This window comes from Citrus clementina, unplaced genomic scaffold (genome assembly GCF_000493195.1).
Source record: "Citrus clementina cultivar Clemenules unplaced genomic scaffold, Citrus_clementina_v1.0 scaffold_9, whole genome shotgun sequence".
NCBI classification, from domain to species: domain Eukaryota; kingdom Viridiplantae; phylum Streptophyta; class Magnoliopsida; order Sapindales; family Rutaceae; genus Citrus; species Citrus x clementina.
This window is the reverse complement of record NW_006261964.1, coordinates 13,858,687-13,870,027: the sequence shown is the minus strand read 5'-3', so window position 1 is coordinate 13,870,027 and position 11,341 is coordinate 13,858,687. Positions and strand designations below refer to the sequence as shown.

Here is an 11,341-nt window from a genome sequence, read left to right as displayed (position 1 = left end):
ATATCAAACAAATACAGACACTGAATTCAGTATATGGAAAAAGAAGCATATGACACATTCAAATAACTTACATTCAGTTCATATACAAAAGAATGAAGACACTGAAATCGAATAACTTACTATAGTTTTCATTCCCCTACTAAGTCATCATCAATTGGAACATCATCACACTCTGGTCTTTCATATATGCCAACATCATCTTTATCCATATCTATTTTTGAGGATGGATATTCTTTACATAAAGGTTCATGTATCACCATCTCAATACTCCCATCAACACCTATTGATTTATTGACTCTTTGACCCACTGAACAAACAATTGATTTTGTTGGATCTACATGGTCTTGAACATAAAACGCTTACTTTACATGCGAAGCTAGAATGAAGCAATCGGACTTATGACCAACTCGATTAAGATCAACAACAGTGAAACCTAAATCATCAACCTTAACCCATCTACTATCAACCCAATCACACTTAAAAACAACTTTCTTAGCCATGAGATATTGCAGCTCCCAAATTTCAATAAGGACCCTATAATACTCCATTATACCAGTGAAAGGATTTTTATCCTTTGAGCTTGAGACTTGTAAGGTTGTTGCTGAGACATTAACCCCACAGTTTTGCGTAACATGGTTGCTATCTCGATCCTTCATTGCAAAATTAAAACCATTTATAAGGTACTCTGAATATGCAATCACAGTGCAACTAGGTTTGTTTGCCAACATCCTAACAGTTTCATCAACATTTAAAACATTTGCTGTCATGTTTGTTACCTACAGTTCGAGAACAAATTACGAGTTACTAATGACAAACTTAACACTATTATTAAGGATAAAATTGTCAAATTTTAACCTTCATTTGTAACCAATTAGAAAAGCTACGAGCATGCTCAGTTTCTAACCAATGAGCCCGTTTTGATTGCTTTGGAAATTTTGATTGCAAGAATATCTTATGTTCCCTACCATGTCAATACTAAAAAAGTCAGTTGTTGTTAGATAAGGTTTTGAAAAATTTGCGTAAATACTAATGAAAATTTATGACTTACAATATATAAGATTGCAACTCCAAGGTGTTTTCCAGAATGCAAAGATGTGCTTGCTCTAGCAGTGTAGCGTCAACCATCTTAACATCTCCACCTCTCAAAGACTTTTCAATTGTATAATCAACTATACAATCATGTGGCAGTGATGTGCTTGCTCTAGCAGTGCAGCATCAACTATCTTAACATCTCCAGAATGCAAAGATGTGCTTGCTCTAGCAGTGCGGCGTCAACCATCTTAACATCTCCACCTCCCAAAGACTTTTCAATTGTATAATCAACTATACAATCATGCGGCAATCCAATGAAATCATGGTTTGAGAGATATTCAACACAAAATTCAAGTGCTTCCTCTGCACACAACATTCCGCAATGCAACCCTCGAGCCAATAGTGGTTACGAACATAACCCTTTAATGTTTTCATGTTTCTCTCAAATGGATACGTCCAACAAAAGTGAACCGGTCCACATAATCGAACTTGGTCAACAAGATGTACCGTCAAATGGACCATTATGTCAAAAAAGGCGAGTAGGAAATATTGTTCAAACAAGCACATAGTGACAAAATGATCTTTTCTAATTTGTCAAGAGATTTTTTGTCCAGCACCTTACTACACAATGAGTTGAAGTGAAAGCACATCCTAATAACTGCTTTTCTAACATTTTCTGGTAAACAATCACGGATTGCTAAGGGTAATAGTTGTTGCATCAAAGTGTGACAGTCGTGAGACTTGAGACCTTGAAGCCGACAATCGTTAGTAGAAACAAGATTCTAAAGTTTGAACAATAACCTTCTAGAACTTTGGTTTCTACCAGAGTATGACAGAACTTCATTTTCTCTTATTTACTCATGGTGAAAGGTGCTACAGGTATAGTACTTCTATTATTTTCACTAGGAACCAATTTCTCCCTAATTTTCATTTCTATAAGGTCTTTTCTAGCCTTTACCCCATCTTTTGTCTTTCCAGGTTGATGAAGTAGTGTGCCATAAATGCTCTCACACACATTTTTCTCAATAAGCGTTCAATATGTCTTTCTCATTTCCAGGTTGTTTAGGCCTAGATATTAATAAAGATAGCATGATGAATTTTCTTTTCATGCACATCCATGGCGGAAGATTGTAAATGACTAACATGACTGGCCAATAACTATAAGTAGTGCTAAGTGTGCTGTGTGGATTAACCCCATCAGTTGAGAGAGCTAATCGCAGATTTCTAGGTTCTTGGCCAAAGTCAGGCCACTTACTGTCAACTAAATGCCATGCTGGGGAGTCTGCTGGATGGCGAAGTTTGCCATCTTTAATTTGATGATTAGCATGTCAGGATAAGTTTTCGGTAGTTTGAGGTGATTGAAACATACGTTTGAACCTAGGAATAGGAGGAAAGTACCAGAGCACCTTTGTAGGCACCTGTTTACCACTTGTTTTGACATCTTTTTTATTTTTCTTCCATCTAGACTCTCCACAAGTAGGGCATGTGTTCAGATTTGCATACTCTTTTTGGTAGAGAATGCAATCATTCTTACAAGCATGTATTTTTTCATAATCTAAACCCAACACTTTCATTATTTTTTTTGTCTCATACATTGACTTAGTAATGGTGTTATTTTCTGGAAACATGTCAGCAAGAACTTCTAACAAATCTGTGAAACATTGATCAGATAACCCATACTTGCCTTTCACATTATAGAATTTCATTAACCCGGACAACCTAGAATATTTTGAACCTACATACAATGGCTTCTCAGCATCCTCAAGTATATCCCTAAAACTCTTAGGATTATTATCACATTGTTCGTAAGCATCATGGATCATGTACTCAATGTTACTTTGATCTTTGAATCTAAATTGATGACTCTCGGAATAGTTATGGCAACATACGGAGGTTGTTTTTTGCTCAACCTCTCCATGCCTATCCCAAACTACGTATGATGGCAGAAAACCGTATGTGAACAAATGATCCCTTATCTGTTCAGGAGCATAAAACTCCACGTTGCAACAGTCAGTACAAGGACATCTAAGTAACTTACGATTTTCAGAATTAACCATAGCAAATCTCAAGAACTCTTCTACTTTGTTTTCATATTCTACAGACAATCGACTAGCAGACCATATCCAAGATTTATCCATATCAACAATAATGCCTGTTAATATAATTATACATGTTAATTCAAGTTTTAAATGCTTTATTTGTACTAATACAATTCAAAATATTAATAATAAATTCATATTAATAGCAAAATCCTATTAATTATACAACTAAGAAAATAGACTAGTAGCAATCTAGTAAATGGTGTTGTGGCCTATGACTTTAGAGGTTATCTTTCCATGAACCAGACTTATATAAATGTAAACATATAAGAAAATAAAAAAATTGTCAATAAACAAAGGAATGTTAGTATTGTACACCATTCTCAACATAAACCAAGTTCTCACAAAATAAAGTAATAACAGACCAAACAACACATTTGCATTCAAAGAACCATTAAAGTTGAGGTAACACGTCACAAAGCCACACGATTACAGTTGAAATGACAATGTATTCGTACCTAAACCAATTAAACACCTTCTTGTCCCACTCAACAAAACTTTTAACCTCAGCAGTAATCGAATCAAACAAATAAAAAAACCTGCCAACCACATTCAATTTATAACAGTATTAATACTTTTATTACTGCAAAACCTAAGTTAGTAAATCACAAAAAATAACAAAATACAAATATGATACAATTACTTTAATAACATCTTGCAAAATAGCAAATGAACACAATTACCACATTTAAAAAATTATTTATTTACTAAAAGCCGGCACATAAAGACACACAAAAGCACATCCAAATGATAAATAACTTTAATAATTAAGGTCAACTTGTCATGAAATAATTAAAAATTTGTTGCCATAAGGATAAAATTTTGACAAAATTAAGGAACTTCTATGCTCAAACATATTAAATTATGCAACATGTCCAACCATGTGCTACTATATAACAAAAAAGGAAAAATACATAATTTTTAAAAACTTTAAATCATCAATTCCTAAAATCAAAACTAATAAACAAACAGCACATCTTCTTAATCATATTTTATAAACACCAAGTGGAATTTTCTTAGTTATATATGCAAATCATCGATTCATGTGTGCATGCCCGTGAAAAAGTAAATAAACAAATGATTCATGCATGCAAGCCTATCTAAATTAAAATCAAGTCATGAACAAAAAAATTTGAAACAAATTAACAATTAGGGCTTTACAAAAAATTAGAGGAAAGTGCAAGAACCGATATAGAGAGAGGATGAGTGTTCTGACCTGATTACAATTTTTTATTTGCTCTTACTTTCTTCGATCTTTCTTTTCTGCTTCAATAATTTTGGTTATCTTCTTTCTTAATGTGGGCTTTATATTCTTCGATCTTTAAGGTTTTCTTGTGCCTTTTACCTTTTTTTGTCAGCTCAAATTGCTTATTTCATGCTCTGGGTTTTGCTTCGTTGTGCTTTCAATTTTGTTTTGCTTTGTTCTGACTTCTGCCTTTATGTTTGTTTTGGTTAAGTGTTTAGGTTTTCTGAAGCTGGAGGGAAATGAAAACGGTAGCAAGGGAAATGAAAAGTCCATGTTGTAGTATTAGAAACAATAAACGCTATCGTTTAGCTTAAGTGAAATAAAAAATAAAATAAAAACATTGTCGTTTAGCTTAAGTGAAATAAAAACGCAGCCGTTTAAAATAATAAAAAATCAAAATATACGCCCCTTAGTATCAGTACAATGTTATGATACTAAGGTATCAACAACCGCTGACACTCTTATGTTAAACACGCTAAAAATAACTTTAATTACCAAATACTGATACTTTTTAATTTAGTATCAGCAACTTAGTATCAGCGAACATCATTTTTCTACTAGTGACTAACAATATACTTCCCATTTGTCACGGAGAAGGTGGATGATATGCAGTACTTCGAATTGGTATGGCCAGTGTATGTCTTCAGGATTTTGCCAGTTGAATAGTTCCAAAGTCTCAAAGTATTATCGAGAGTTCCAACAAGAATAAACTTTCCATTTGGTGAAAACTTAACAAAGGAAACTGGAGGATTTTCAAATTTCCTTTGTTTATTGGTAAAAAATAATTTACTTTATAAACTCCTTCTAAATTTTTACTTGGATGAGAAGGGAGAAAGCGTTAGGGAAAAAGATGGATGAGAGAAGAGAGAAAGTGTGCATTAATGAATGTCATTTAATTAATTAAATCCTTACTATTGATATGTTTTAAATCCAAAGGCTTAAAATTAATGTAAAATTAAGTGTAATTTTAGAGGGCTCTTGATCCGCCCCCTATATATATATATATTTGTAAATCATTAAATATCACTTTATTTTATTTACTTTAATTATTGAGTGCTTTGGCTCACTTTGAATTTTGATGCAAGTGATATGGACGGTGGATGTAGTTGAGGCTTGTGTTATAATGGAGTTTTATCAAATGTCGACGCAATATTACGGACTTGTTGTATTATGTTTTTTGTTTTTATGGATTTATAATTTGTAATAGATTTTAAATTTAGGTGTGTTTATGATTTGCAACTATTTTATATTGGGACTTTTATTATTTTGATTTTGACTTGAAGATTTGTACTTATTTATTTACATCTAGTGTTACTATGTGTGTAGAGTGTGATTAATAATAAGTACAAATACAAATTGTAAAATTCAATAAAATTAGGTGAAAATTGTAAAATATAGTAAGATTACATAAAAATTATAAAATTGAGAAAATATATAAACCGAACCAAATTGAATATTTCAATTTGATTTGGTTCGGGTCTAAAATTTAGTTCGTATTCAATTTGAAATCTTTTGAATTGATGAATTTTGGTTCGGTTCAGTTCTAGCCTCAGAATCGAACCGAACCGAGAAACTCCCACCCCTAATTTGTATTCTTGAATTTTATTGTCCGAAAATATTTGCAGTAATTTTTATATTTTCGAGAAAAAGAAAAGAAAAGAAAAAAAAATGAAAATAAGAGTGTCGGTCAACGGTGTATCTATGAGAGTGAGAGAGTGAAACGCAGCGCATTGTGCAAGCGTCTGTGATCAAATCCGTGTTCAGTAAGTAAGCACGGTTTTAATTTTATCAAAATTCCCCTCCTGCAATTAACCAAGCGAATCTCTTTTCAAAACCCTAACCCTAGAAAAAAAAAATCAATCAAAACATGAATCGATTAGTGGACGAAGGCGGCAGCAACAACAAGAAGCCCCTGTTCTTGACGAAAGCGCAACGCGAGCAATTAGCCCTCGAACGCCGCCAAGAACAAATCGCCCAGCAAAAACGCCGCCAAGAACAACAACAACAACTCCTCTCTCAGCCCCAAACCCACGGCAGAAACTCTTCCGACTCGCGCGACCGCGAGCGTGAGCGACACCGCCGTGAGCGTGAAGAAGAAGCGAAGGCGAGGGAGCGTGCGCGGTTGGAGAAATTAGCTGAGCGTGAGCGGGAGAGAGAATTGGAGCTGATCAAAGAGCAGTATTTGGGATCTAAAAAGCCGAAGAAAAGGGTCATTAAGCCGAGCGAGAAGTTTAGGTTTTCGTTTGACTGGGAAAATACCGAGGACACATCACGTGACATGAATGCTCTGTATCAAAACCCTCACGAGGCTCAGCTTTTGTTTGGGAGAGGGTTTCGTGCTGGGATGGATCGAAGGGAGCAGAAAAAGTTGGCTGCCAAGAATGAGAAAGAGATGAGAGAAGAGATTAGGAAAAAAGAAGGGGTTGAAGAGAAGCCTGAGGAGGCTGCTGCTTTGAAACTAAAGGAGGAAGCTGCTGATTTGTATGATACTTTTGATATGAGAGTTGATAGGCATTGGTCTGAGAAGAAGCTTGAAGAAATGACTGAGAGAGATTGGAGGATTTTCAGGGAAGATTTTAACATTTCTTATAAAGGGTCGAAGATTCCGAGGCCAATGAGGAACTGGGCTGAGGGTAAATTGACCCCTGAGCTGTTAAGAGCAGTTGAGAGAGTTGGTTACAAGAATCCGTCGCCCATTCAAATGGCTGCCATTCCGTTGGGTTTACAGCAGAGAGATGTTATTGGGATTGCGGAGACTGGTTCTGGTAAAACTGCTGCTTTTGTATTGCCTATGTTAACTTATATTTCTAGATTACCGCCTATAAGTGAAGAGAATGAGGCTGAGGGGCCTTATGCTGTTGTAATGGCCCCTACTCGTGAACTTGCTCAGCAGATTGAGGAGGAGACTGTTAAGTTTGCTCACTATTTGGGTATTAAAGTCGTTTCTATTGTCGGTGGACAGTCTATTGAGGAACAAGGGTTCAGGATTAGGCAAGGATGTGAGGTTGTGATTGCTACACCAGGTCGTCTGATTGACTGTTTGGAGAGGCGGTATGCAGTTTTGAATCAATGTAATTATGTTGTTCTGGATGAGGCTGATAGGATGATTGATATGGGTTTTGAGCCGCAAGTTGTAGGGGTGCTGGATGCAATGCCTTCTAGTAATTTAAAGCCAGAGAATGAAGATGAGGAGCTTGATGAGAAAAGGATATATAGGACTACTTATATGTTTAGTGCTACTATGCCTCCTGCTGTGGAAAGGCTTGCTAGGAAGTATTTGAGAAATCCTGTGGTGGTCACAATTGGCACTGCTGGCAAGGCTACTGAACTGATATCGCAACATGTGGTAATGATGAAAGAATCTGAGAAATTTTCAAGACTGCAGAGATTGCTTGACGAGCTTGGAGATAAGACTGCAATTGTCTTTGTTAACACTAAGAAGAACGCAGACATGGTTGCAAAAAATCTGGATAAGTTAGGTTATCGTGTTACTACTCTGCACGGTGGGAAGTCGCAGGAGCAGAGAGAAATTAGCCTTGAAGGGTTTAGGACCAAGAGGTACAATGTTCTTGTTGCCACTGATGTTGCCGGGCGTGGGATTGATATACCTGATGTGGCCCATGTCATCAATTATGATATGCCTGGGAATATCGAAATGTATACTCATCGTATTGGACGAACAGGCCGTGCTGGGAAGACTGGTGTGGCTACAACATTCTTGACCTTCCATGATACTGATGTATTTTATGATCTCAAGCAGATGCTTATCCAGAGTAACAGTCCTGTGCCTCCAGAATTGGCTAAACATGAGGCTTCAAAGTTCAAGCCGGGAACAATCCCTGACAGACCTCCTAGGCGCAATGACACTGTTTTTGCTCATTGAGGAATATGATGATTTGAAAGAAACTGTCAAAAAGGGCTTGCTCAAACGTTTTTGGCTATATAATTCTCTGTTAGGACCTGATTACTTTTTGCTTGCTGCAGTGGGTAGGAGTGATTATTTGGAGTAAGACTATCTGTATTCTGCCTTTCTGAAAGTGGATATTCTTACATGTTGCGCTGCAGTAAAGTTTCTACCTTCCTGATTGTTTATTGAATAGGAAGGTTTTGATAATCATATTATCAAGGATGTATCATTGACCTCTCCTTTTATACTTACATAACTAGTTCAATTTAAATGCTGATATTATCTGATATTATCTCAAAGATGGATTTTTTTATTATTTTATGTTTTCGGCAACAAATTCCCCTATTTTGATGTGTTTGACATTATTGCTTGATTCTGCGTATGTGAACATGCCAACTTTGTTAGCATGGGTTAGTTGGCTTCATTTTGGCCACTGTCTGGACGTCTTGTCAGAGGCTTATGTCTTGCTTTCACGAAATTTCAATCCTCCCTCTTTTATGCTTACATAAGTAGTTCACTTGAAATTCTGATATTATCTCAAAGCATGGGCTTCTTACTTATTTTATGTTTTCAGTAACTTACTCCTCGATTATAATGTGATAAACGTTACTCCGAGGATTCTTGATATTGCTTTTATGAATGTGTTAACTTTTTTAGCATGGTTTAGCTGGCTTCAATGTAGCCAGGTATATGGATGTATCGCCAGACGCTTGATATGATGTAGATCCTGACTAAGTCATACTTTCATGAAATTTCGATTGGTAAGCTGTTGGATTATTTATACAATAGTTGAACTTAAAACTTGTTTGTGAAATGACCAAATGAAATATTATTAAAGAGCTGGTCTTATGCATGGTGACTGGTGACTGACACCTTTATACAAATTTCTATCCTCTGGTGATATGTTGTGTGGTTAGATAAGCTCAAATTAGCAGTGTAACTTTAGTTCGCTCTCTTCCTATGAATTCATATTAAAGTTGAATTTTCTAATTATATACTGTGTTGTTTTGCTGGGAAAACAGACACAGGTCATGTAGATGCAATTGTTTCATGTTCAGTATTTGCATTCATCGTTGTCTTCTAGTTTCTGGAACCATCATAGCAACAAGATATTTATAAATCCTGCTTATGTGCTTCATACTTGAGTTAGTATTCTTCGTGATGGGTTCAGAATTTGCTTCTGTGGTTGTTACTATGCTGTTTGGCAGTTTTTGATGGTTGTTCAATCATTAAATATCTAAAATGGTGTCGCAGAAATGATTATAAATGAATATTGCAAAGTTTTGCTGACTTGTGAGTTCTCTCATCTTCAGAGAGAGTGCTTAAAAGCTTGGTTCATTTGTCCTTACCACTGTTAGATTGGCAATTGTTATTATTTTCTACGTGGATGCTTACTTTTGTTTTTATTTAGATATACCTTCCAAAAGAATCAGTAGAAGCCTCGTACATTTCTGAAAGAACAAGAAGTTTGCTTTGGGGGAGAAACTACCTTGATAGGTGTATCTGGTTAATGTTACCGCCATATAAGTTTTTTTTCCCTTGTTATTGGTCAAAATTTTTTATTACATTTACAAATTTATACCATAACTTTAGTTATATATAACACAAACGTAGCAAGTATAATGAAAAACTTGTGAACATTGTTACAAAAATTGTTGTAAACTAGACGAGTTGCAAGTATTTGATGTTGGTACATGTATCATTGCATCAAATTCGGCTGATTATATCCTATAGGGACATTTGGCGAATTCGTAATGGCAATTCGGTATCCTCCATCAAAAAACCCCAAATGAGGAAAGCCCCATATGAGGAGAGGTTGGTTGATAAAGGGCCTTGGGGTTAGCAGTTAGTGCCTAATTGGTGACCCTTTCACGGTCATTTGTTCAGATGTAGGGTATTGACTGATTATAAAGAAAGGAATTTTGTTTTTGTTTATGTTTTTGGTCAGTGTTTGGGAAGATTGAAGGAAGCTTTACAATTTTGTTAACTATGTTTAAACTTCTTGAAAAATTGGGAAAAAAGAAAAAAACTACGTTTGAACTTGTGTTTTCTATTTTCATTTCGTGTTGTTTGGAAAACATATTAAATGCTAGCAATACAAGGAAAGAATGAAACAAAATCCTCCGGTATATATCACACACAATAATAAGGTGTCCATTTTATTAGTAGAATTAACCCAATAATTTAACATCGGCATTATCAAAGCTTTTAACTAATGAAAGCCTAGGCAAAGCTTTTAACTAAGGAAAAGGAAAACAAAAGTTGAAGCAATTTTATTAACAATTGACACCATCTCGTGTTAATAAACTATAAGAAACCATGTATAGGAAACAGAAATTGGATCTGGGTTTGTTTCACAGGTGACTCGCATCAACTCCTGCAGTCTAGTTAATCTACGGAGTGTCTGCCTTTCGTGCTCTGGTAAAAGGGTCAGGCTGGGGAATATCAGGAAGCACACGGTTATCATCCTGGATGTGAGCCACCTTCCTCAGGAAAGATTTGTTCACAAACTTGTCAGAAGAGTTCACAGCGCTTTCTGGATCTTCCACTTCGGAAAGTGAACTCCTCTTCTTCTTGCTAAGGCTGACGCTCGGAGAATGAGCCAGCTGCTGTTTGATTGTGTGTGTCCCTATTGTCACTGCCACTGCCACCAGTCCCAACACCATATAGATAGGTGCAAACTCTCCTGTTGCCGAAAACCTGGGATCAATAGCACACTTTGTTACATTATTGTCCAGTCTAATAAAATGCAGAATTTAAAACTATTAACTAATAGAGTAGTGTTTATTGACTAACTTGGAGTAAGAGTGATTTCCATTAGCAGCTTCTGCAGTTTGTGCAAAGTGTTTCATCTTGGGAGTAGTTGATGTAGCAAATGAGCGGTTTCCACCCAAGCCAATCAGCATTGATCTCCAATAAACCTGCAAATGAATTAACATCGTCAATCATCAACCACCGTATTGGCCATTGCTGGTGATTAAACAGTATGTTTCTGAAAACTTACAGTTGCCCTGCAAGCCATTTTTCCCAGATAGAATTTGGGTGAAATTATTTTAT

The 11,341-nt window shown here is 35.8% G+C and overlaps 2 protein-coding genes across 2 annotated transcripts; one reads left to right on the top strand and one right to left on the bottom strand.

The window, feature by feature from the left end:
• The first annotated feature begins 6,053 nt into the window (after window positions 1–6,053).
• On the top strand, window positions 6,054–8,494 carry LOC18032398 (DEAD-box ATP-dependent RNA helicase 21). The gene has a single exon (XM_006420767.2). The coding sequence runs from the start codon at window positions 6,245–6,247 to the stop codon at window positions 8,258–8,260; it is 2,016 nt and encodes a 671-aa protein (XP_006420830.1). The 5' UTR covers window positions 6,054–6,244; the 3' UTR covers window positions 8,261–8,494.
• Window positions 8,495–10,414: 1,920 nt separating this feature from the next.
• On the bottom strand, window positions 10,415–11,341 carry LOC18032546. Its single transcript, XM_006420766.2, has 3 exons — window positions 11,289–11,341; window positions 11,081–11,205; window positions 10,415–10,984 (listed from the first exon to the last, which is right to left on the bottom strand). Exons 1-3 carry the CDS (start codon window positions 11,304–11,306, stop codon window positions 10,678–10,680), a joined length of 450 nt encoding a protein of 149 aa, XP_006420829.2. The 5' UTR covers window positions 11,307–11,341; the 3' UTR covers window positions 10,415–10,677.